General features: G+C 42.7%; 2 protein-coding genes and 2 long non-coding RNA genes across 40 annotated transcripts in view; 2 read left to right on the forward strand and 2 right to left on the reverse strand.

Annotated features, from left to right (window-relative positions):
- Positions 1 to 1,712, forward strand: part of LOC108890128 (apoptosis regulator Bcl-2) — a 5,483-nt gene extending 3,771 nt beyond the window's left edge. For both annotated transcript variants that reach the window (XM_018686920.2, XM_018686921.2), the window contains exon 3: positions 197 to 1,712. In XM_018686920.2, coding sequence (XP_018542436.1) covers positions 197 to 325 — 129 coding nt within the window. In that variant the 3' untranslated portion in view covers positions 326 to 1,712. The remainder of the gene's footprint in view (positions 1 to 196) is intronic.
- The window catches only part of LOC127139581 (uncharacterized), a 4,729-nt gene extending 2,287 nt beyond the window's left edge, over positions 1 to 2,442 (reverse strand). Inside the window, exons 1-3 of the long non-coding RNA XR_007809824.1 lie at positions 2,109 to 2,442; positions 1,919 to 2,006; positions 1 to 1,687 (exon numbers count right to left, since the gene is read on the reverse strand). The exon at positions 1 to 1,687 is cut by the window's left edge and continues 1,308 nt beyond it. This is a non-coding gene — a long non-coding RNA (uncharacterized LOC127139581). The remainder of the gene's footprint in view (positions 1,688 to 1,918; positions 2,007 to 2,108) is intronic.
- Positions 2,443 to 2,572: 130 nt separating this feature from the next.
- On the reverse strand, positions 2,573 to 26,005 carry LOC108890122 (NACHT, LRR and PYD domains-containing protein 12). Of its 36 annotated transcripts, none has more exons than XM_051067462.1 (21): positions 25,867 to 26,004; positions 25,543 to 25,696; positions 24,941 to 25,080; positions 22,923 to 24,711; positions 14,903 to 15,079; positions 14,621 to 14,794; positions 13,029 to 13,202; positions 12,678 to 12,854; positions 11,786 to 11,959; positions 11,176 to 11,349; positions 10,555 to 10,731; positions 7,800 to 7,973; positions 7,387 to 7,560; positions 6,959 to 6,999; positions 6,200 to 6,240; positions 5,879 to 5,934; positions 4,644 to 4,858; positions 4,187 to 4,461; positions 3,970 to 4,083; positions 3,737 to 3,878; positions 2,573 to 3,612 (listed from the first exon to the last, which is right to left on the reverse strand). In XM_051067462.1, the coding sequence occupies exons 2-21, from the start codon at positions 25,671 to 25,673 to the stop codon at positions 3,281 to 3,283; spliced, it is 4,851 nt and encodes a 1,616-aa protein (XP_050923419.1). In that variant the 5' UTR covers positions 25,674 to 25,696; positions 25,867 to 26,004; the 3' UTR covers positions 2,573 to 3,280. The 36 variants fall into 36 exon arrangements, 29 of the variants coding, with proteins under 29 accessions (XP_050923419.1, XP_050923418.1, XP_050923426.1 ...); XM_051067461.1 differs by having other exon boundaries at positions 22,923 to 24,714; XM_051067469.1 differs by lacking the exon at positions 10,555 to 10,731 and having other exon boundaries at positions 22,923 to 24,714; positions 25,867 to 26,005.
- On the forward strand, positions 12,721 to 13,242 carry LOC127139582 (uncharacterized). The gene is made up of 2 exons (XR_007809825.1): positions 12,721 to 12,766; positions 13,115 to 13,242. It is a non-coding gene; the product is annotated as an uncharacterized LOC127139582 (long non-coding RNA).
- Positions 26,006 to 26,473: the final 468 nt, after the last annotated feature.

The raw sequence follows: 26,473 nt of genomic DNA on the forward strand, positions 1-26,473 counted from the left end.
ATGAAACAAACTGATAATAAGATCAACGATGTTTAACTTCAGCTTCTTCTGCTGAAAACAAACTGAAACATTTCTTGAGCTTAGACCAGAACCCTGAGGAACCCCACAGATAGGTCCTGATATTACTGTTATGTTGCTTTGTTGTTTCATTTGTGAATGATTCAGTGCCCCCCCCCTCCTCTCTCTGATTACCCAGGATGCCTTTGTGGAGTTGTACGGCGAGTCCAGACCTCCAGCCAGTTTCTGGTCTCTGAGGACAGTGTTTGGACTGGCTGTACTGGGAGCAGCTGGGATCACATTGGGAGCCCTGTTCACCCAGAGATAACTCCGGCTCCGGGTCCAGACTGATCCGACCCGGGCCGGTCTGAACCGATCTGATCCTGCCCGACCAGCAGCCTCAGAGCTGCAGTTTCTCTGACGTCCACTAGATGCTGCTGTGACCAGATGATGAGGGAGAAAACCTCCAGCTTCTCTCTGCAGGAAGAGATTTTCAAAATAAAACTTCAGACACATCCACAAAAATAAACCTCAGGTGGTAACAAACTGTTCTAAAGGTTTAAAGTAATGGAAGCTTTCATGCTATCTGGCAAACAACACAATGAAAACCCCTCAGAATTACCTTCATTACATCATTATTATCAAACCACCAATCAGACCAGCAGGATGAAGTTAAACTGAGGGTTTCAGTTTGTCAGAGGTGAGACAGTTTCAGAATCAGCTCTGCTCCTCCTTAAAACAAAGATTCATTTAATTACAGCTGAGTTTACTCCTCCAGTTTCCCCTGCTTCCAGTCAGCATGCTAAGCTAGGCTAACAGTTTCCCCTGCTTCCAGTCACTGTGCTAAGCTAGGAGTGGTGGATACAGAGATGAAACTGACTGGGGACGAGAGAGAACAGGAGAATTTAAGTGAAATCATTAAAGGTCAAAGACACGCCAGACGCTTTGTCTTCACAGTTTCCAGTTTGTGAGCAGAGAGAAACTGTTTGTCAGGCAACATGTTCACCAACAAACAGAGACAGAAACAAAACCTGGAGAAAGACTGAAGCTGCTGTCAGAGAGACTGTCGGCAGCAGGTGATCAGACAGACGCTGCTTTATCTCTACGTTAACTGAAGTCTCCACAGTCAAAGACGCAGCTCTGTGGAGGCTGAAGCACTGCACTGGTTTATGATGCTCAGACAGGATTTTTAAGTGGTCACAGTCAATCAGCTCATATATCAAACACACTGTGTCTACAACAGGAACAAACACAGCTGACTCACACCCAGAGATTTTACAGACTCATCTGATCAGAGAAGAACCTCAGCTTCTTCAAACTGTTTATTTCAGGTTCTTAAGACGGTTCTGTGCAGAAGTGATGATGAAGAACAGATTACATCTAATCTGACATCACACAGACATCAGAGCTGCAGAGAACATGAAGAGGATTTCAGGTTCCTGTCTCTCCACAGCATCAGATTATTTCCATGCTGATGACGAATGGTTTTGTTGTTGCTCTTCACAGTTTGACAGTTTCCACTGTGTAAATATCTGTAAACTCTGAGGACCATCTTAATTCATCTGTCTGGTTTTTAAAAAGCTGTTGGATCCTGAACTGAACATCACAGCCGAGTTTGTTGGTTCATCAGGTTTTTAATGCACTTTGTTTTTCTTATGAAGGAGTGAAGGTGACGGCAGCAGATGCAGATCTGATGAATAAAAACATGGATTACAGCTTCTGTAAATGATTCTGATAAAGTTGTTCTTCCACCAGGTGTTTAACTCCTGTGAGACTGGAAATGATTCAATTGAAGTCATTTTAACTAAATGTAGTGTTAATTTAATGAAGATATCTGCTGGTGTTTCAGCTCAGGTTTGGTCCAGTTACCTGCCACACAAGACAGAGACTACGAGGTGAACATAGAAAATAATAGAAATACCTTAGAATAGCTGAGTTATAGGCAGAGGAGCCAGTCGAGTTGTTTGTGGTCACTTTGTGTCTCTTTCAGTCTGAAGGTCATTTCTCTCCTGAGGAGCAGGACAAAGAGAAATGACTAACAACAACAACAACAACAACAACAAGAACACTGTGCATCTGTTTTCCACACTGATCCAGTGAAACCCTCAAACCTGTTTTCTTCCAGCTCCTCTGAGGACTCCTGACCTTTCTTGGCTCTGGAGTAAAATCTAAAATGTAAAAACGTGGTGCAGACTCTGAGGTCTTCCTGCAGTCTGCATCCTCACATCTTCACTTCAGAGGCTGTGAAGATGAGCGAAGTGGTCGACCACAGATCTTCACAGGTTTATCGTGTTCCAGCTGAAGCCTCATCACTGATGTTCTGTCTCCATCTAGTGGACAAAACAAAGAATAACACTCTGACCTGCTGCCTGCTGTGCTCTCTCTGGACTCCTCCTCAGTCAGATCTCAGGACCTGGTTCTCTTCAGGATGTAGTTTATGTCTCTGCTGTGGACAAAGATGGAGGTGAGAGCTGACGGAGGGAGGAGGCACATTAATGACAGACATCACTTATCATCATTGATCATCATGATCATCACTGATCAGTCTGTCGAGCTGCAGAATCACACAGATGGAGATTTTCAGATCAGGTCAAGTTTATTTCTGCAGCTGGTTTAAAACAGTCTCATTAAATTATAAAGTCACAGTGATTAAAATGACATCAGTGATAAAATACAACAAACATCAGAATAAATCTTATAGATCTGTGTATAAAAATAAACTCCTAAAATATTGAGAGGAACCAAAGGCCAGTGACAACATGTCAACCCTGAGTTTAGTGTTTAGTGTTTAGTGTTAGTGACTGAGAGGTTTGGAGGTTTGGAGCTGGATGTCCCTGAATCACAGAGCTCAGTCTAACAGTGAACAACAGGAGGATCTCCAGCTGCAGTGGAGACAGAAAAGAACCTGTTCAGTCCTGTTCAGAGACAGCAGCACCAGTGTGATGCTGTCTCTGTTACTGGGACCAGTCAGGAGTGTCAGTGCAGACCAGAGAGAGAGGACTGCAGATAATCCAGGCCTGAGGAGATGAACGTGATGGTGACAGTTCAAAGTTCAGTCTGAGGCTGGTTTTACTCCAAAAACAATCACCTGTGTCGTTCAGCTGAAGACAGGTATTTTGCATCCAGTGTTTGTGGAGGTGACGGAGCAGAGTCCTGAGGGTTTATCTGTGTGGAGCAGCTGATACAAAGCAGATTAAATGGATCCCTGAGGAGAAGCTGCTGACCTTCACAGAGACAGAGCCCTGTGAGGGACTGGATGGATCCACAGGTTCTGGTCTTTGTTTCATCTTAATGTGAGCTCTCTGGAAAGACAGGGATCCACCTCACAGAGAGCAGAGATCAGAGCTGAGCTGGCCTCTGTTCCCTTTCCTCTCACTGTGTCGATCACGTCTCGAGCTTTATCTGCTCTGGTTTTTGCTCTCACTGCCTGCATTTCTTCATCATTTACAACACCACACTCAAGAAGTTTATCCAGGAGCTGGTTCAGAACAGCTTCAGATACTCTGTTAATAAACTCTTTACGAACTGAGCGCAGCTTCTCCTCTGCTGTGAGGTCCTCTGGTGAGACACTGTCCTCTGCTGGGACGCTGCTCTGCTCGGTTTCTCTTCTTACACCTGAAAGAAAACCAAACAAAAACTTCAGTTTAATAATCAACAGTCACTTTTACACAGAGATCTAATGAGAAGAGTGTGAGAGTGGAAAAAAGAAATAAAAAGATCAGGTAGTTGAAGACTTTACCCGACAGGTCAACGTCATGCTCCCAGACCTCTGTATTTGTTTGGTCGTGGATCATCAGAGTGGCTTCCTCTGTGTTTATCGGCAGACGGATCTCAAACGTTGGGAGATAATCTGGTCCCAGATCCAGGTCAAACTCTGCTCTCTGAAAACCAGAAGCACCAGAGTCAGAATCTGAACAGTGTTTAAAGTAAAGGTGACCGACAGCAGATTTATGAATCCTGTTGGTGTGTTACCTTAGGCTGAACCTTCTGGGCCTTCCCACAGTGAACAGAGTACTTCTGATATTTGATGAGTCTGCAGTAGGACGGAGTCTGGATGTACTTTGAGGTTTCCTGTTTTGCCTTCACCTGAGGAACAGTCAGAACATGTGAATCAGAGGGATCAGAGGGAGGGTTTGGATAAGTACCATAATATCAGAAAGTGAAGCTGAAAGGTTTCATCAGTCTTCACCTCGTCCAGGGGGACGTTCCTCGGCAGGAGAAACACATTGAGGTTTTGTCTCTGTGTTTTTGGGTTTGGTGGTGGAAGGAACAACAACACTTTGCTGCTAACTGGTTTCTTGTTCCGTAACTTCTCAAATATCTTCCTAACCGAGACCAGGCCGAAGGAGGAGAGATGAGGGACTCTGACGATCACATGAGTGTCTGTGATCTGCAGCGGTTTGAGGAAGCTCAGTCCATCATCAGTGATGTGGACGACAGACAGCAGGTCCTCATGGATCACAGCTGTGGAAACACAGTCAAACGTGTTGCACTGAGCACAGCTTCATTACAGTGGTACTGATCATTTCATCCTGTATCACAGTGATTCATCATCACTGTGACCAGCTGTAGGGAACTCTGCAGCCTACAGGGGGCAGTAACAGGAACACAGAGGTTCCTCTCTAACTCCTCAGTCTCTTACTCACCATCCTGTGTTTCACAGTGTGGGAGGTGCAGCTCACACACAGCAGCCTCAGGACACTGGATGTTAAACAATGGTCCTGCAGCTTTCTTCCCAGCTGATTTGAGGAGTCTCTTGTTCCATTGGACGGTCCTGTAGAGAAGCTCCGCCTCCTGATCCACAACAAACACCAGTCCAGTCGAAGAACACTGGAACCCACCTGGACCAGGACACCTGAACCTGCAGGACACAGACGGGCTGAGTGATCACAACCAAACTGTTAAACCCTGAGGTGAAACTGTGCTGATCCCAGGTCAGACTTCATGAGTCCAAACAGACAAACTGTAGGAAAACAACACAAACAACTGGAGTTCCTGCTTAGTGAAGTCAAGATTATTAGATACTGGATTTATCTCAGTGCTTCCACACAGGTGGCAGAGACGTCATACTGTTAATTTGCTCATCAGTTTATTTTTTCAAACTGTTGTTTTTGTCGAGTACTTTCACACAGAACATGAACATAATGGGGAGAAAAATCATTAAAAAAATGTTTTTGGAAGGAGGTTGATGTTCCTGAGCTTTCTCACCATGATTGAAGGCATCACAATCACAGACTGTCAGAGGATGATCTGGGTCAAAGGATCCTGGTAGTTGGTCTCTGCCTCTGCTTCAGCTCCTGGATATTTCACACTTTCACATTCTTTATTCACTTCATGCTGAATGTGAAATGTTTTTAGTTTTTACCTACAAGGCTTCAGACTGGGACTGACTTACTGACAATTAGATGGAGTTACTGACAGGCTGCTGCAGCCTTAGCTGTCATACAGACACTGTACCACACTACTGTGGTGAAAAAGACGAGGACGTATCCTGAACTCCTGCTGGTCGTCCCTCCTGACAGGCCTGAGTCTTTTCTTGTATCTTAAGTCCTGCATTGCACTGACAGGATGGTTCATCATGTACGACACAAACAAAATGATCAAACTGCTCCATGGTGCTTCTACAGGTCAGAAACTGATCAGGGAACTGAACATCACTGGGATCCATTTCTGTTCAGTGACCATCAGAGAAACAAGGAAGGACTTTAACCCACATAATACACACAAAGACAAACACAAGGACCTAACAACAGCACACTGAGCATCGAAGGAGACGAGGACAGGAGCCGTCCACGAGAACACCAAACCATCAGAGAGCTCATCAGGAGACTGCTGTGGCTCAGATGAGGAACGTTATCTGCAACAGGTGAAGTGATTTTACCTGTAGGAGACTCGTGTAGATTCAGTTTGCAGCTCAGGTGTGAAGCTCGTTGGAGGCTGAGATTCAGGAAAGAAACACCATCAGTTATAGAAAAAACCAACTTGTGTTCAGTAAAACAAACACATTCTTACACAGTCCAGACTGAACTGAAGCTCAGAGAGAACATGAAGTCTGAGGACTGACAGACACAGATGAAGAACATGTGAGTGGTTTGAAGAACAGCAGAGTCTGCAGTTGCAGAGGATGATGACAGGAGAGCAGAGGAAAAAAGTACACAAGTCCTAAAAAAGATAATGACTGGAATATCAGGATACAACTCACCCTCAACTCTGTGTTTGGATCCAGTCTGACATCAGAGCGACCTGATGGGAGGAGAAACAGACGTCAGGAATCAGTGTTTACTGTTTCTCTCTTCAGAGTCAGAGATGAAGTCAGAGGATGAGAGTCTAACAGCAGCAGCTCAAACCCTCCTGGTTTTCTATTGGCTGTGGATCAACCTGAGCAGACATGTTCAGATATCTGATCCTGAGTCAGTCTATATAATATGGATATTCTAACTGCCTTTATTCAGTGAAGTTCAGCAGCTGCAGTCAAGCTGCTCAGCATTTCTGGCTTTCTGTCGGCCACGTTGGTTTAGAGAAATATTTGTTGCATTTACAACAACGGACCAGTGGATGATGGTGTAAGGAATGATGCACTAGAGTCCAACGTGGCAGCTGATGTACAAATGTACCATCAAAACCCATGAATATACAAGAACACAGCGGTTTAATGGCTGTCCACTGTAGTTACCTCAATGCATGAAAAGGATTTACAGTCTGTGGAGAACAATCATGAGCTTTTCCTCTATGTCAGAAGTTCATTTGTCTTATTCTGGCATCAGCTGCACTGAAGTGAGGATGAAGTCAGGTTTATTTAATGTTTGTGGATCACAGAGCTGCAGTGATTAAAGTCACTCACTGAGAATATTTCAATCAACTGTAATCTCTAAATGTTTTGGTGGTGAAATGATCACATGGTCATTTTACAGTCAGATGTTATTGATGACAGGTTGATCAACAGGACAGTTTCAGTACTCACAGGTTTTGTCTATGGAGGCTTTAAACACTCTGTCGTCGACCCTGTGAGAACAAACACAACCACCTCAGTTACAAAGTGAAAACAGTTTAGTTTGAGTCAGTTTTATTAAACCTGAGAGTGATGATCACAGATCAGTCTCAGCAGCTCAACATCAACTGATCCTGTATCAATAAGTCTGGAGTTAAGCCCAAACTTCTTGTTCAAACTTGTTCCTGATATATTCCTGATTATTGATATCTCTGTCTCTGTCTCTCTGTCTTTCTGTCCAATCCTGAAGCCTGTCACCATTCTCCTCTCACAGCTTCACTGAGGAAAGCAGCCACTGAGAAGGTCCCAGCTTTACAGGAAACACTGGATCTCTGCTCTGATACTAACTGTGTTTAGGACAATACTGATGGAAGCAGCATGGACTGACTCCAGATACTGACCTCACAGTCTGCAGTCTGTAGTCTGGGTCCTCCACAAGATCTAACAGAAGCTTCAGGTCTGAATCCTGCAGCTTGTTTTCACTCAGGTCCAGTTCTCTCAGATGGGAGGGGTTGGACTTCAGAGCTGAGACCAGAGAAGAACAGCTGATCTCTGACAAACTGCAGAACCTCAACCTGAATAAAGAATAAAAGATGTGAGTTTAGGAGACAAAGTTCCTGCTTGAAACCATTCAGTGTTTCATCATCTGTTCAGAGCTGAAGAAGGTTTAGAATGAACAAGTTTAGAAACTGGAAACTCCAAACACCTGAACCAACAGGATGCAGGTTAAAAACAGTCAGAGACACAAAGAGAAAAACAGCTCAACATTCATACATCTGTTCTCATCAACACAGATTCATAACTTGCTGCTGACCTCAGAGTCTCCAGTCTACAGTCTGGACTCTGCAGAAAACCACACAGCTCCTTCACTCCTGAATCATACAGGTAGTTCTCACTCAGGTCCAGTTCTCTCAGATGGGAGGGGTTGGACTTCAGAGCTGAGACCAGAGAAGAACAGCTGATCTCTGACAACCTGCAGTTCTTCAACCTGATTAAAGAATAAAAGATGTCGATCAAATCATTGATAATCAATCAGATCTGTCCTAATCAATGATGTTTAGTCTAAAATGAGTAGAGTGACTTTGTCCTTCTGTTATTGTGGATCATCATAATGTCAGCCTTGATATCACATCAGACTAAAAACTTCCTACAATACTTTGATGAGTAAAATGGATCAAAGTTTAAATGTCCAGTTCTGATCCAGTAACAAAGGTCTTGGTCCTGGTCTCTGTCCTTCAGATCAGATCGGGAGACCCTCCAGTAGAAGATTTACAGTTAATGGTGTGAAACATGTCAAACAAACAGAGAACTCATTTAAACATCAACTGAAAACAGAGTTTTTACTTCAGCAGGTGAATGTCAGCTTCTTTGTTCATATGATGTACAGGTGGTGTGTTCTTCCTGCTCAGGATCTCTGTCTGCTGCACCTCCACCGGTGCCCACCGGCTCAGCTGCAAGGTCATCAGCTGGAGCCACAGTTCACTTATGTTTCTCCACCTATCTAGTACATCTCCTGGTGGGGGGGCAGTGGCCCAATGGGTGTTATACCCCAAGCCCCATCTTACCTCCACAACCACAGCCAGTAGCTCGACTTCCCAGGATCCTCTGCCTCTGTAGCCTCACCCTGGACATTCTGACTGACCACAGAAGTTGGATTGTTGACTTCCCTACGAAGCCCCAACATCCAACCTCCACTGGGTGGATGTTTGCCTGCACTCTGCTGCCAGCCCAGTGTATTTAAGCCACATAAACTCACTGCTGCTACTATCCCTTCCTCCCAGTGAGTACAAATATCAGCCGTGAGGATCTTCTGTTTGTTGTTGTAATAAAAACTGACTTTGACCAATGACCACTGGACATTTTCTTCAGTGTATTTAGAAAACATTAGTCCTCTGTGAGAAATACGAGTGTGTGAGTTGTGAAGGTTTGACTAAAGTGAAGAGACATTATTGATGACAACTGACTGAAATGAGTCTGAGATCAGAACAACTGACGATATGGAACAACCACTATTTAACATGTCATTCATTCTAAATGAATGGATTCAGGTTCTGTGTGAAGATAAATGAGGTTCAGTTGTGGATTAAAGATCTAAGATCTCCAACAGTAACAGGCAGTGAACTGACCTCAGAGTCTCCAGTCTACAGTCTGGACTCTGCAGAAAACCACACAGCTCCTTCACTCCTGAATCCTGCAGCTTGTAGTTGTCACTCAGGTCCAGTTCTCTCAGATGGGAGGGGTTGGGCTTCAGAGCTGAGACCAGAGAAGAACAGCTGATCTCTGACAAACCAGCAGTTCATCAACCTGAATAAAGAATAAAAGATGTGAGTTTAGGAGACAAAGTTCCTGCTTGAAACCATTCAGTGTTTCATCATCTGTTCAGAGCTGAAGAAGGTTTAGAATAAACAAGTTTAGAAACTGGAAATTAATTAATTAATTGGAATTAACTTCCATCAGTAGAAACATCACAGATCATAAAACAAACTCTGAATAAATCTTTCTTTCTGTCTTAGTTTGAAATATTTAATTTATTTGTAGAAATATAAGATGAAGATTAAATTCTTCCAAAGTAAAGAGTGAATTACAAAGTGAAGGATTTTTAATGTGACATTAAACCCGTTTTAAATCTGAAGCTCAACAAGATCCTCAGTGTGGATCAGTATAATATGAGCCTGATGTCTGCAGGTTAGAGTCAACACAACTTTCACATCAGATTCATCTCAGCACAGAAAGAAAATATGGAGTCTGACCTCAGAGTCTCCAGTCTACAGTCTGGACTCTGCAGAAAACCACACAGCTCCTTCCACTCCTGAATCATACAGGTTGTGGTTGTGACTCAGGTCCAGGTCTCTCAGATGGGAGGGGTTGGACTTCAGAGCTGAGACCAGAGAAGAACAGCTGATCTCTGACAAACTGCAGCGACTCCAACCTGAATAAAGAAAAAAAGATGTGAGTTTAGGAGACAAAGTTCCTGCTTGACTTTATAGTCGTGTTGGAACAAGAAAATACTGAAGATATATTTGTTCATGTCAGAGTGGAAAAAGTTTGATGGGATTTAAACAGTGAAGGATTTTTCTTGTTCTATTAAAGTTTGAAATCTGTAGTTCAGAGCTTTTCTGTGTGGAGTATGTTCTCCCCATGCCTGCAGTTCTCTTGGTGCTCTGGCCTCCTCTCCGTCCAAAGACATGCATCTTAGGTTAATTGGTGACTCTAAATTATCCGTAGGTGTGAATGAGAGTGTGGTTGTTTGTCTCTGTGTGTTGGCCCTGTGATGGACTGGCAATCCATACAGGGTGTACACTGCATCTCGCCCAATGACAGCTGGGATAGGCTGCAGCACCCCTGTGACCCTGAACGGATAAGCACTATAGATAATGGAAGGATGGATCTGTAGCTCAGCATTTCTCTGCCTCAGTCACTGGACTAAACCAGTGAAGAAGAAAACAGACTTTATCATTAAGATCCTCAGTGTGGATCAGTATAATATGAGCCTGATGTCTGCAGGTTAGAGTCAACACAACTTTCACATCAGATTCATCTCAGCACAGAAAGAAAATATGGAGTCTGACCTCAGAGTCTCCAGTCTACAGTCTGGACTCTGCAGAAAACCACACAGCTCCTTCACTCCTGAATCCTGCAGGTACCAGTTGTTACTCAGGTCCAGTTCTCTCAGATGGGAGGGGTTGGACTTCAGAGCTGAGACCAGAGAAGAACAGCTGATCTCTGACAAACTGCAGCGACTCAACCTGAATAAAGAATAAAAGATGTGAGTTTAGGAGACAAAGTTCCTGCTTGAAACCATTCAGTGTTTCATCATCTGTTCAGAGCTGAAGAAGGTTTAGAATGAACAAGTTTAGAAACTGGAAATTAATTAATTAATTGGAATTAACTTCCATCAGTAGAAACATCACAGATCATAAAACAAACTCTGAATAAATCTTTCTGTCTTAGTTTGGAAATATTTAATTTATTTGTAGAAATATAAGATGAAGATTAAATTCTTCCAAAGTAAAGAGTGAATTACAAAGTGAAGGATTTTTAACGTGACATTAAACCTGTTTTAAATCTGAAGCTCAACAAGATCCTCAGTGTGGATCAGTATAATATGAACCTGATGTCTGCTAGGTTAGAGTCAACACAACTTTCACATCAGATTCATCTCAGCACAGAAAGAAAATATGGAGTCTGACCTCAGAGTCTCCAGTCTACAGTCTGGACTCTGCAGAAAACCACACAGCTCCTTCACTCCTGAATCATACAGGTTGTTGTCACTCAGGTCCAGTTCTCTCAGATGGGAGGGGTTGGACTTCAGAGCTGAGACCAGAGAAGAACAGCTGATCTCTGACAAACTGCAGAGACTCAACCTGAATAAAGAAAAAAAGATGTGAGTTTAGGAGACAAAGTTCCTGCTTGAAACCATTCAGTGTTTCATCATCTGTTCAGAGCTGAAGAAGGTTTAGAATGAACAAGTTTAGAAACTGGAAACTCCAAACACCTGAACCAACAGGATGCAGGTTAAAATCAGTCGGAGACACAAAGAGAAAACGAGCTCTCATTAATCTACAACATTTCTTTCAGGAACAGTTCAGTCATTAAATCAACAGAGAAAGAGCTGCTGACTCACACTGATTAAACTCATCTACAGTCAGTTGTCAGTTTATTAGGTACACCTAGATCAAACTAAAGCTGTATAAAACAACAGGCCTGAGATAAATCCTCCTTCATGAGGATTCTAACGTTCAGTTTTTATTCAATCTGTTTCAGAGGATGTTGAAAAAGAAAGAAAATATGGAGCCTGACCTCAGAGTCTCCAGTCTACAGTCTGGATTCCTCAGTAAACCACACAGCAGCTTCAGGTCTGAATCCTGCAGGTTGTTGTTACTCAGGTCCAGTTCTCTCAGATGGGAGGGGTTGGACTTCAGAGCTGAGACCAGAGAAGAACAGCTGATCTCTGACAAACTGCAGGACTCCAACCTGAATAAAGAATAAAAGATGTCGATCAAATCATTGATAATCAATCAGATCTGTCCTAATCAATGATGTTTCCTCTAAAATGAGTAGAGGAACTTTGTCCTTCTGTTATTGTGGATCATCATAATGTCAGCCTTCTACAGACATCATCCAAATGTCAGCTCAACATTCAGACACCTGTTCATGTCAACACTGATCAGCCTCTGAAGCATCAGCTCAGCCAGGACCTCAGCAGCAGCAGTAAGGAGAGATAAACCCCGACTGCTGCCACACATCAGCCTCCTCACCCTGTTCTTGTAAACAGAGACAATATTGGCATTTCTCCATCACTGTGGGATGTTTTCATCAGCTTAGATGTTGGTGATGTGTTGGTGCAAAGTTCTTATAAAGAGGAACCCTCCCTGCTTTAGCAGTTTAGCAGGTATTTTATCAGTATTAACATTAGTTTATTATTAGAGTGACATCAGTGTTTCCCCTACTGTTGTCTTGGTGGCCCATCAGAAAAATGTTTAATAATTAAAGGATCATTTACATTCACATTTCTCTCCCTGCTTCCCGTTTCATGTGTGTCTCTGCGTATGTGTCTGCACACAGGAGCAGAAGAGCCGCAGGAGACGGGTTTACAATTCGACGTTAAAGAGTAAGAAAAGCTTTGACAGTTAATGTAAATACAAATATCAACATAATAGATTTAGTTGTGGATTAATAACAGTGAATTGACCTCAGAGTCTCCAGTCTATAGTCTGGATTCTTCACAAGATCTAACAGCTCCTTCACATCTGAATCCTTCAGGTCCCAGTTTTCACTCAGGTCCAGTTCTCTCAGTTCACAGGGGTTGGACTTCAGAGCTGAGACCAGAGAAGAACAGCTGATCTCTGACAAACTGCAGAGACTCAACCTGAATAAAGAATAAAAGATGTGAGTTTAGAAAACAGAGGTTTCAATTCACCATCACTCCAAACACCTGAACCAACGGGATGCAGGTTAAAATAAACAAATACACAAAGAGAAATGTCAGCACCACATTCATACATCTGTTCTCGTCAACACAGATTCATAACCTGCTGCTGACCTCAGAGTCTCCAGTCTACAGTCTGGACTCTGCAGAAAACCACACAGCTCCTTCACTCCTGAATCCTGCAGGTCGTTGTCACTCAGGTCCAGTTCTCTCAGATGGGAGGGGTTGGACTTCAGAGCTGAGACCAGAGAAGAACAGCTGATCTCTGACAAACTGCAGAGACTCAACCTGAATAAAGAATAAAAGATGTCGATCAAATCATTGATAATCAATCAGATCTGTCCTAATCAATGATGTTTAGTCTAAAATGAGTAGAGGAACTTTGTCCTTCTGTTATTGTGGATCATCATAATGTCAGCCTTCTACAGACATCATCCAAATGTCAGCTCAACATTCAGACACCTGTTCATGTCAACACAGATCAGCCTCTGAAGTATCAGCTCAGCCAGGACCTCAGCAGCAGCAGTAAGGAGAGATAAACCCCGACTGCTGCCACACATCAGCCTCCTCACCTTGTTCTTAGAAAGGGAGACAACATGTGAACCTTCAGAATCAGGAGTCTGTTCAGAGATCTGCAGCTCTCATGGCTCAGGTGAAGAGAACACCTCTGATGTCACTGCGTCTCTCTGTAACAACCAATCAGGAGCCAGTGTTTGCAGCCAGGGTTCATCCATGACGTCTTCAGTCTTCAGCTGGAGGATGCTGGTGGTTATGGTCAGGTTGGACTCAGCAGAGACTCAGTCATCTCATTACCTGGTCAAGGTCAACACCATGTCTGCCGACCTCTCTGCTCCATATCATGTTCTTCAGGCCCACTGGACAGTTCAAATCCCAGAGTAAGAGGATCTGGTCCCTGTGGGGATCAGGTGGAGATCCTGGTCCAGTACCTGGTAGCAGCAGTCCTTGTCCTCAGTCTCAGACAGCAGAGTTGGTGTGTCAGCTCTGAGAAGTGAAGAGGTTCTTGACCAGGAGGATACGAAGGCTCATCAGTCTTTCTCTGATCCAACAGATGTTTCAGTGAGTCCTGGTCCTGGTGTATTCTTGAGGTCCAGTCCCACACCGTGCAGGTGTTGTCTACCTGGGGGGAAACCTGAAGGAAGAAGGAGCAGCCCGTCCCTTCCTCTGTCAGAGAGCCTTCATCCATGAGCCTGGTCTCACTCAAAGCACCAATGTCAATGTTAAAGCCTCTGAGCTTGGACACAACCAGGACTGTTCTCCTGTGGGTCCATCAGAGCTGCCATACCAGTCCAGGAGAGTCCTGACATCCATCTTCTATGATTACCACAGACGAGGAATGAGCCGACAGGAGCAGTAACTGATCCTTCATCTGCCAGTGTGTTGCTGCTCTGTCCAGCTGTGCTTCCTCAGCCTTGCATCAGTACATTTACCCACATGGCAGTGAGACTGTTTACCCAGCAGCAGCAGAGAGTTAGAAGCAGAGAGCAACATGCAGCAACCACAAGTACACAACAACACACACACACACACACACACACACACACACACACACACACACACACACACACACACACACTCGCACACTGTCATAATGGATCAGTGTTTTACTGCAAGTATAAATTCATTACATTAGATTCAGTTGTGATTAAAGACCTCAGATCTCCAACAGTAACAGACAGTGAACTGACCTCAGAGTCTCCAGTCTACAGTCTGGACTCTGTAGAAAACCACACAGCTCCTTCACTCCTGAATCCTTCAGGTTGTTTCCACTCAGGTCCAGTTCTCTCAGATGGGAGGGGTTGGACTTCAGAGCTGAGACCAGAGAAGAACAGCTGATCTCTGACAAACTGCAGTTCTTCAACCTGAATAAAGAATAAAAGAGTTTACTTGTCATCGTGTGACTCATTTATTTCAGTAAATGTGATTACTTCTTCTAAGTCACACAGTAATACAACTAACAGTGAACTGACCTCAGAGTCTCCAGTCTACAGTGTGGACTCTCCAGTCCAGCAGAGACCACCTTCACTCCTGAATCCTTAAGGTCTTCGTTGTCACTCAGGTCAAGTTCAGTCAGATGGGAGGGGTTGGACTTCAGAGCTGAGGCCACAACTTCACAGTGAGTCTCTGAGAGTCCACAATCAGTAAATCTGTCAGGACACATATATGACAGAACATGTTATTATGACAGAGAACACTTTATATTGACTTGAACCATTTGATGACAGAGAGTTAGATGTGTCCATGAGCCTATCCCAGCTGACAGTGGGTGAGAGGGAGAGATGAGAGATGACATATAGAGACCAAAGACCACCCACTCCTCCTTACTGTGAGGCGACAGTGCTAACCACTGCACCACCGTGATCCCCCATCTGAGAAACATCCAGCAGAAAAAAACATTTAATGAATCAATCAGGTCAAATTATATTCAACATGTCATCAGATAAGATAAAAACCACACATAAAAACCAACCAAACAGTGAAGTGTGGTGTGTGTAGGATCTTTACAGTCTCATCAGACCCCTGTGCTTCATGCTACTATTTCTTTTCCACCAACAACAAAAGTAAAGACAGGACTTCTCTCATTTAAAGTTTAATTCATAAGTGATTAAAAGCATTGTAACATAGTGATGGGAATTCTGGCTCTTTTTAGAGAACCGGCTCTTTTGGCTCAGCTCACGAAAAAGAGCCGGCTCTCTCTTTTTTTTTGGGAGAGTGTTTTCCTGCTTGGAATTGCATACATAGGATTCAGTGCATGAATAAACTTCCTAAATCCTTTATCATCCACAACTGAAAATGGTTGGAAATCAAGTGCAATAATTTTTGCCAGTTCTTCATCAATTGAGTTCTGTCTTGCTAGGGTCACAGACTTCTGCAAAAACTGTCTCATAGAGCTCTGGGTTGGTTTAGGTGGTTGTGGTGGTATACTGCATGATGCTGTAGATACTGCAGCAGAAGCTGCAGCAGAAGCAGCAGCAGTTGCAGTAGACACACTGGCACCTTCATTAATATCACACTCAACTGACTGTTTTATCTTCCCATTGCACTGATGGGTGGACAGTTCTCAGGCGCCTGTGCAGGTTGTTTGTGGAGCCGGCTCTATATGATATTCTTTTCTTGCAGACTCTACACTCTGCCTTTGTATTGTCAATAAAATTGAAATAGTTCCAGATTTTGCTTCTTTTCTTGATGTCACTCATTTTCTTTACTATACCTTTCTAATGTGTCGATGTTGTCTCTTTTTGTTGCCCCTGGCTCTTTCTCTCTCTCCCTCCTGCTCTGTTCGTGTGCTACTGCTGCTGCGAGTGTAACTACTGCCCCTCCCCCCTCTGCTCAGCGCAAACACAAGGCACAAACACATATTGACCAATCACATGCGGCGTGAAGAGAAAAAAAGTGAGTGAGAGAGAGAGAGATCTCCAGGAGCTGTACTCAACTTCCTAATGTGAGCGTGGCACATCACAGTAAAATAAATTACCAGCACCTGTATGATCACATCCACCTCAATGAAAGAGGAGTAAAACTTTTTGCCAGAAGCATCAAAGAGACAGCCCTAAACAGAGAAGCTCAACACCAGCAATGCTACCACCACTATACACAGGAACATGAGAGATACCCCCACCAGCCCCAGAAGCACCAGAGATACCCTCATCCGCCCCAGGAGCACCATAAGTACCCCCACCAGCCACAGGAGCACCAAAGGTACCCCCATCAGCCCCAGGAGCACCAGAGATACCCTCATCCTCTCCAGGAACACGAGAGGTACCCCCACCAGCCCCAGGAGCACCAGCGATACCCTCATCCTCCCCAGGAACATGAGAGGTACCCTCATCCACCCAAGAAGCACCAAAGGTACTGTCATCCACCCCAGGAGCACCAGAGATACCCTCATCCGCTCCAGGAACACCAGAGGTACCTCGACCCTCCCAAAGAGCACAGGAGATACCCTCATCTGCCCCAGGAGCAACATAGAGATCAACAGGCTCTCCCAGAGCACCACTATCAGCAGCAACACTGGACCCTTCACCAACAGCAGCTCCTTAGATCACAGTTATCTCCTCACCAGTGGCAGAAACAGCAACAGTATCATCACCAGGAAGAACAACCACAGCTTTATACTTTCCAAAAAGAACTCCCCATACAGAGAGACACTTATGCTGCAGTTGCTTCCAGAACAAAGGTTCCTCCTGAGCAAAACCAGTTAAGAGACATTATCTATTAATTTGTCATAAGGTTAATAAGTTAAACCGACCACTCAATACAGTTACAACGTTACTCTAAAACAGTTCAAATTATCATTTGAATATGTTGGTTGTATTTTGAATACTTTATAGTGAAGCACTACATGTTTAAATGAGAGAATATCATTCTTTTCACTTAGTAGCTGGAATATTCAGGGACTGAACTCTTCAGCTTTTGGATTGAAGACTACAAGTCCTGAATTTATAGATAGAATAGAGAACATCGATCTAATTATCCTACATGAAACATGGAGACATGATAACACTTCTTCAAACTGCCCAAGTAACTATAATGAAGTCTACCCTCCTTGAAATATTCTCACATTAAAAACGGAAGGCAATCTGGGGGAATAATTATTTGGTATAAACAGGAACATCATAGTTATATATCACCTAATCAAAAAAGGGAAAACTCATATTTGGCTAAAAATCAGTAGAGGTCTTCTTGAAAACACAAAGGATGTTTATTTATGTGCTATTTATTTACCAGCCTCAAGCTCCCCATATTTTTCAGAAGAATATCTTCACAACCTTCCAGAGAGAAATACTTCACTTCCAGTCTTTTGGCTCTGTATTGTTATGTGGGGATTTCAATGCCCGAACTGGGAAGGAGAAAGATTTTATTGATACAAGTGGTAATAATCATTTAGATGTATCCTTTCTATACCAACCCCCTATTACAAAACTAAGACATAGTTATGACAATATAGTGAATAATATTAATATTATTATTAATATAGTTAATGGCAGGACGCGTGGCGACTCCCTGGGCAGGTTTACCTACTGCTCTGCGTTGGGAAATAGCGTCATTGACTATGCTATCACAGATCTCTACCCAGAAAACATTAAAGCATTCACAATCTTACCACAACGTCCCATATCAGACCATAATCAGTTTATACTTAACTTGAAAAAAAACACAGAGACCCAAACCCAGACACATAGTCCTGAAGACAACCTGATACCCCTCCCAAAACACTACAAATGGACAGAGACAAGTCTCACTGACTACACCAATGCATTTAACGACACTAACATCCAAAACACGCTAGATACCTTCCTAAGTAACCAATATCCAATAAGCAAAGATAGCATAAATCTGGCCACAAAAGATTTGAATAATATATTTATGAAATTAGCAAAAGAGTCCAAAATGAAGAAACTAAACCACAAATCAAACAAAAAACAAGCAAAAGAGCAATGGTTTGACAGCGAATGTTCCTTTTTCAGGAAGCATGTCAGAAACCTGTCAAACAAAAAACAAAATGACCCTAAAAACCAAGAATTGCGCCACGAATACCACACAGCACTCAAACAACACAAGAAAATGATCAACCAAAAAAAGGCCAAATACACAGACGATGAATTAATAAAACTTGAAAGGGCAATAGATCAAAACTCTTTTTGGAAACTGTGGAGAAAATTAAATTCTACCACATATAAAGATAACATTACAATACAAAATGGCAATGTTTGGAAAAACTATTTCTCAAATTTATATGCTGCTCCTACAACTCCACTCAACACCTGCTGCTAGAATTAGAAATTACTTACACTGCTATTAGTTGTATTGCTATGTTAGCAGTTAATACTTTAATTATCACTACTATCACTACTACTGTTGTATTACTGGCCTCATCTTACATCTGATATGGAACCTGTGTTATGCTATGTTCTTCTTTCGCTATTCCCTACCCCCTCTCCCCCCTCTCCCCCTCTCTCTCCTTCTTAACCCAACCGGTCGAGGCAGATGGCCGCCCACCCTGAGTCCGGTTCTGCTCGAGGTTTCTGCCTCTTAAAAGGAAGTTTTTCCTTGCCACTGTCGCCTAGTGCTTGCTCTTGGTGGGATTTGTTGGGTCTCTCTCTGTAAATACCTATTTTAAAGAGTATGGTCTAGACCTGCTCTATATGAAAAGTGCCTTGAGATGACTGTTGTTGTGATATGGCGCTATATAAATAAAATTGAATTGAATTGAATTGAATTGAATATCAAAATCCAGAACAATACGGTTTAAATACACATCAGATATCCATAATTGACAAATTAAAATCATTAGAAGGCAAAATAAAAGACAATCAGAATGGCTTGGACAGTGCAATTACAATGGAAGAGCTACAAGAAAAATTAGCTGAACTAAAAAATGGGAAGGCTTGTGGTATTGATGGTATCAGAACAGAAATGCTAAAACATAGTAGTAATAAACTTAAAAAGGCTATGCTAAAATTATTTAACTTGGTACTAAAGAGTGGTATATATCCTACAATTTGGAACAAGGGAATGATTACTCCCATTTTTAAAAATGGAGACAGTCTGAATCCCAGTAATTATAGGGGTGTTTGTGTAAATTCTAATTTGGGGAAACTGTTTTGTCGTATATTGAATTCAAGAATACTGTCCTACCTGAATGACAGCAACACACTAAGTAAATCCCAAATTGGCATTATACCCAAACATAGAACAACAGACCACATATTTACTCTCCATACCCTAATCAAAAAACACGTTCACCAAAAAAATAAAGGAAAAATATATGCATGCTTGTTGATTTCAGGAAAGCTTTTGATTCGATCTGGCATAACGGTCTTTTCTATCAGTTACTCCAAAATGGGATTGGAGGCAAAGTATATGACTTGATTAAATGTAAATACTCTGAAAATGAATGTGTAAACATCGGACAAAAAAGAACTGAATTTTTCAAACAATGTCGCGGCGTCCATCAAGGTTGCAACATATCCCCAACTCTGTTCAACATATACATCGACCAATTATCAAAACTACTTGAAAACTCCACAGCCCCAGGACTGGACTTAGAAAGAACAGAAGTTAAATGTTTACTTTACGCAGACGACCTTTTACTGTTATCACAAACAGAACAAGGAATGCAAGATTATTTGAACATACTCCATGATTACTGTGAAAACTGGGAAATCAGAGTAAATCTAGATAAAACTAAAATTATGATATTTCAAACAAAGGCAAGATTGCAATATAAAAAACATCAATTTCTTTTGGGAGAGACAACATTGAGTCACACAACAGAATATACTTACCTCGGCCTGCTGATCACTGCTTCAGGACATTTTGTTAAGGCTGTAAGTGCCCTGGCTCGTAGAGCTTATTACAGCATAAGGAAATCCCTATTTAAAATAAACCTCCCAATAATCATTTGGCTGAAAATTTTCCAAAGTGTTATTGAACCAATTCTTTTATATAGAAGTGAAGTTTGGGGCTCACTGATCAAACAGGAGCAATAGGACTCATTCATCTTGAGTTCTGTAAAAACATACTGAATCCACAGAAACTGTCCTAACCACGGCTGCAGAGCAGAGCTGGGCCAGTTCCCCCTCTTCATTAAAATTTAAAAAAAAAAAAAGAACAATCAAATTTTGGAACCATCTGATAGAATCAGACACAGATTCGTATCATCACAGATCATTCTTAGAACAACGAAGCTGTAGGAACCCAGATCACATTACCTGGAATGGAACAAATGAGAAAATGACATTTCTATATAAAGGTGACACTATGAGAAGAACTCCAAATTCACAAGTAAAACAAATAGATAAAGATAATAAACTTTGAATCCTTCTAGGAGAAGAAAGCTCAGTAATAGAAGTGGCAGGAGAGTATGTCACAGCATGTCACAAAAAGAGACTCAGTTTAATGTAGGGATTCTGTATGTGTGTATGTATATACACACACATGTATATGTATATATTTTATTTTGTTTTCTTGTTTTTTTTTTTGTTTTTGTTTGTTTTGTTATTTCTTATCTCATTCTTTATTATTATCTTATTGTATATAGTTATCACTGTATTTACTGATGTTCTAATGTACATGTGTCATTTTATGCTTTGGCAACATGTTTTATGTAAAACGTCATGCCAATAAAGCCAAATTGAATTGAATTGAATTGAATAGAGAGAGAGACAGAGAAAGGGTGAGAGAAAGAAAAAAAAAACTCGGCTCCCAATAAGGAGCCGGCTCCCGTCGTTCACTTCAAAGAGCCCGCTCTAAGAGCCGTTTCGTTCACTACAAAGGTGCTCTCACCTTTGCACACACAGTGAAACACCGAAGAGAGGGAAACGCTCTAGTACGCTTGTGCTTCTCCGCCAACGCAGACGTCGCACACCGTTACCAGTATCGGGTATCGGGTCTGATACCCTATTACTGTACTTGTACTCGTAAAAGTGTTCCGATACCACAGCCCAATACCACTTTACAAAAGCGTGACGTTCACTTGGGCGGTCAGGTGCTAATTGAGAGCAAGGAGGAGCAATGTCAGCGGGGTGGAGGTATTTCACAGTGGATGATGGTGACAAAAGTAAAGTGGACTGCAAATTCTGCTGTTTTATTATGCAAATAGAGCTGTCAAGAAGAGGGATGAAAACGAGTACTTTCAACACAAGCAATCTGATAAAACATCTAAAAAACCAACACGACTCTGAGTTCAAAGCATTTGCTAATAATGGCAAACAGCAACAACCAACTTTGCAGCAAACTCTGGAGAAGAGAGAAAAGATGTTAAGAGAAAACCTGAGCAGAAAATAACAGAGGCTCTGACCCAGTACATTGCTCTTGATGACCAGCCATTGTCGGTTGTTGATAATATGGGATTTAGACGTCTTCTCAGTGTACTGGAGCCGAGGTATGAGATCCCTACCCGACATCACTGACACAGTGTTGCCAAAGCTCCACGACTTTGTGAAGAGGCACATCTGCAGCCTGTTGCAAGACATTTCGGCCCTTAGCTTCACCACTGATATTTGGACGAGCAGCGTTAGCTCGGTGTCCGTCATCAGTTTAACTGCACAGCAGACTGACGAGGATTTTACTCTGCGAAGAGTCATCCTGCATGCAAAACAATTTAGGGGTTCACACACCAGCCAAGCCATCGCAGGTGTGTTTGATGACATGCTTCAGACATGGGGGGGTCCCTAAAAGTTCTGTTCATGTTGTGCTACGTGATAATGCAATCAAAGCCATGAGTGACGCTGGACTCCTGAGCCTGCTGTGTGTCTCACACACCCTCCAGCTGGCTGTTAATGAGGGGCTTTTAGCACAAAGGAGCGTGGTTGAAATAGTTGGACATTTTAAACATTCCGCCTTAGCCTACTCCTGCCTTGAAGATATTCTGTTTGTTAAAAACGGATGCAGTTGAATGCTAAAATGTCAATAACAGTACTTTAACAGTACTTCTGTTTGAGTAAAATGTGTGGCAGTGCCATATATAATGGAATGTTCAAATGTCAGTCACAGCAATTTCTTACAGCCAGAAAATGAAACAATATCTGATGAAAATAAAACACGTTTTCAAGTAAATGTACAAAGTATAATGGCAAGTACTCAGATCCAAGTATCTGTATCATATCCGTTTGGAAAAAAGTGGCATCGTTGCATCCCTACTAAAAACCTAACACAAAAGCCAGATCATAAAAAGTTTTTTATGTAACGTCAAGTATGTAAAAAAGAACCCAGTGTCTTAAAGCTGGATTGTGGCAGTCCCTAAAATCCTCCTGCTAACTACATAAAAGAGACCAAACACAAAAAAGATCCCAATAATGTCATGACAGCAGTTCTCTGGGATGTCAGACATCTCCTTCTCAGACAGGTACAACCTGAATGTCTGATTATAGCAGCCGTCAAACCTTTTGTCAAACATTTGGAAAAGATCTGACTTATCCTGTGTATATCTGAAGAACTAAAGTACTGATCTCCACTGACTGATGATGTTAATGAAACAGGACTCACCGAGCCTTCCTGCAGTTCCTCACAGCTGGGATCAATTTCCGTCGTCCCTCCTCTGATGTGTTGTACTCCTCCAGGCCTAACTTATCCAGAACCTCCTCTGACATCTGCAGCATGTAGGCCAGAGCTGAGCACTGGATCTCAGAGAGTCTCTGCTCTGATCTGTTCTCTGACTTCAGGAACTCTTGGATCTCCTGATGAACTGAGTGGTCGTTCATCTCCATCAGACAGTGGAAGATGTTGATGCTTCTGTCAGGAGAGATACTGAACGTGTTCATTCTCTTCAGGTTGTTGATGACTCTCTGGATGATTTCTGGACTGTTCTCTGTCTGACCCAGCAGACCTCCTAAGAGTCTCTGGTTGGACTCCAGAGAGAGGCCATGAAGGAAGCGAACAAACAGGTCCAGGTGGCCATTTTTACTTTCCAGGGATTTTTCCATGACTCTCCACAGGAAGTCCTCCAGACATGGGTCACTATGATCTTCTCCCAGGAAGTCCTTCAGTACCTGTGTGTTCCTGTTGGTGAAACAGTGGAACATGTAGACTGCAGCCAGAAACTCCTGAACGCTCAGATGAACAAAGCAGTAGACTGTTTTCTGGAAGATCACACTCTCTCTTTTGAAGATCTCTGTACAAACTCCTGAGTACACCAAGGCCTCTGTCACATCAAGACCACACTGCTCCAGGTCTTCTTGGTAGAACATGATGTTTCCTTTCTCCAGATGTTCAAACGCCAGCCTCCCCAGCTTCAGAAGAACTTCCCTGTCAGCCTCCGTCAGCTCCTGTGGACTCGTCTCATGTCCCTCATGGTACTTGTTCTTCTTCCTCTTTGTCTGAACCAGCAGGAAGTGTGAGTACAGGTCAGTCAGGGTCTTGGGCAGCTCTCCTCTCTGCTCTGTAGTCAACATGTGCTCCAGAACTGTAGCAGTGATCCAGCAGAAGACTGGGACTCCACACATGATGTGGAGGCTCCTGGAGGTCTTGATGTGTGAGATGGTTCTGTTGGACAGCTCTTCATCACTGGATCTCCTCCTGAAGTACTCCTCCTTCTGTGGGTCAGTGAAGCCTCGTACTTCTGTTACCCTGTCAACACATGAAGGAGGGATCTGATTGGCCGCTGCAGGTCTGGAAGTTATCCAGACCAGAGCCGAGGGAAGCAGATTCCCCTGGATGAGGTTTGTCAGCAGCTGGTTGACTGATGACTTCTGTGTGACGTCAGACACAACCTTCCTGTTGTTGAAATCCAGTGAAAGTCTGCTTTCATCCAGGCCGTCAAAGATGAACAGAACTTTACAGACAGCCAGCTTCTCTGCTGTGACCTTCTGTAATGTTGGATAGAAAACATGGAGCAGCGTGAGAAGACTGTACTGCTCATCTCTGATCAGGTTCAGCTCCCTGAACGAAAGCAGAACCAGCAGACTGACATCTTGGTTTTCCAAGCCCTCTGCCCAGTCCAGAGTGAACTTCTGCACTGAGAAGGTTTTTCCAACACCAGCGACGCCGTTGGTCAGAACCACTCTGATGGGTCTCTGTTGGTCAGGTAAGGCTTTAAAGATGTCCTGGTACCTGATTGGAGTGTCATGGAGGGTCTTCTTCTTGGAAGCTGTCTCCAGCTGCCTCACCTCATGTTGGGTATTAACCTCTTCACTCTGTCCCTCTGTGATGTAGAGCTCAGTGTAGATCCTGTTGAGGAGGGTTCTACTTCCTGTTCCATCAGTTCCTTCAGTCACACGTTCACATCTCCTCCTCAGACTGATCTGATGTTCATCTAAAACCTCCTGCAGACCACTATCTGCTCAAAGACAACAAACACTGTTAGACTAAAGACAAACTGACAATCTGATGATTCTTTTCATCAGCTACAGAAAAACTAAAGACAAGCAGAGAAAAGCTTTTTCATGTTGTGCTCTTTAGAATCATCTTAAATGTCAGAGCTGTGTGATAGAACAAATGACTCTGTAGAAAACAAGAAGTCCTGTTTTCAGAAATGATGACATCAGCAGACACATGTTCAGTCTTACTTTGTACAGTGCTGGTCTGACTGGCTGTCTGCAGTCCAGGTCCTGGTCTGGATCTTTGCCCACACTGGGGACAGGAGGAGTCTCCTGATGAGCCAGACTGGTCCCAATCTGAGGTGATGCACTGTCTGCAGAACCAGAGTCTGTGGACATGAACATGTTTCCTTTTAAATAAAAACCTTTCACAGGTTATTTTAACAAAAAGACTGTAACAACACTGCTTAGATAATCAGACAGCGAGTCACTCACTGACCGACTGTTAAACCCTTCACCAGAACATCAACTGATCAACTGAGCAGCACAGAAAAGAAAATGTTCTTCAGACACTCAGAGAAACATAAGATGTATTAAAGCCTTTTCAGTCGAGCAATATAATTAAAACACAGAGCAGGTTTGACCTCACTGGGTCTTCATCGGGGAGGAACCAGTAAAAACAGATTGTTTATACCTGATACTCTCTGAATTTGAAATGAAACTAAATCATTTAGATTTATAAAGAGAGTTAGTGAGATTCTGATTCAGTGAGTAAACTGGAATAAATAATACTGAACCTGAAAGGTGCTCACACCCTGTCTGATCTGTTCAGAATAGAAACAGAGTCTTACTGTGTGTCTGAGGGTCCAGGTTCATTACTGAGGTCTGGGGGGGGGTTGTTGGACCGGTCACTCTTCATGGACACACAGTCAGATGACTGAGACTCTGCTCCATCCTCCTCTTCCTTCACACAATCACTCATCTTCTGGACTTCAGTCAGTCTGACTGTGATTCACAGACACAGGAAGATAAACAGGTCAGTTCAAGAGTCACGCCCAAAACTGACGGAAGTAACAACACATAGAGTTGAGTCGACACTCCAGCTCATAGATCAACAGTTTGTTTTCTTTCACAGCTCCCACAGAGACAGAGACAGAGAGTTGGAAAGAACTCACCTTGTTTTCCTCCTCCTGCTGTTGACTGTAAAACAGTCTGATCTGACTCAAACTGCAGCTTCAGTGTGTCCTTCCTGTATTACTGCCCCTGGATTGTCTGAGCAGAGCTCCTCCTCCCCTCTCCCTTTACTCTAAATCACATGACTGCATTTCTATCAGCTTCTTAAAGACAGATGACAATCCACAATACACTAATACTAACATTTCTCCTGGATTTTATGTCTTTCCTGCTCGCCATAGTCATTTATTCTGACTTTATTTGCAGCTCTCAGACTTTCATCAAGTAAAATCAAATCTGTTAACTTTCTGCTGCACAAAGACACTGTTCTCTGTAGTTTACAATAAACTAGATCATCTGGTGACAAACAAAAAGTGAAGAAAAACATTAATAAACAAACAGGCTGATTAATGTGCCAGAAACCCCCAATACACACACACACACACACACACACACACACACACACACACACACACATATATATATATATATATGAGTGACTGCACTACAATTTATATTTTCAAAGTGAAGTTTTCACTCTTTGGTGACTCTTTAGTTTTTAATGTTAATTTTTTTTTTATCTAAAAATATTTAAAATAAATAAGACCA

The sequence above is a fragment of the Lates calcarifer genome, unplaced genomic scaffold (genome assembly GCF_001640805.2).
Source record: "Lates calcarifer isolate ASB-BC8 unplaced genomic scaffold, TLL_Latcal_v3 _unitig_1690_quiver_535, whole genome shotgun sequence".
Taxonomy (NCBI): Eukaryota; Metazoa; Chordata; class Actinopteri; family Centropomidae; genus Lates; species Lates calcarifer.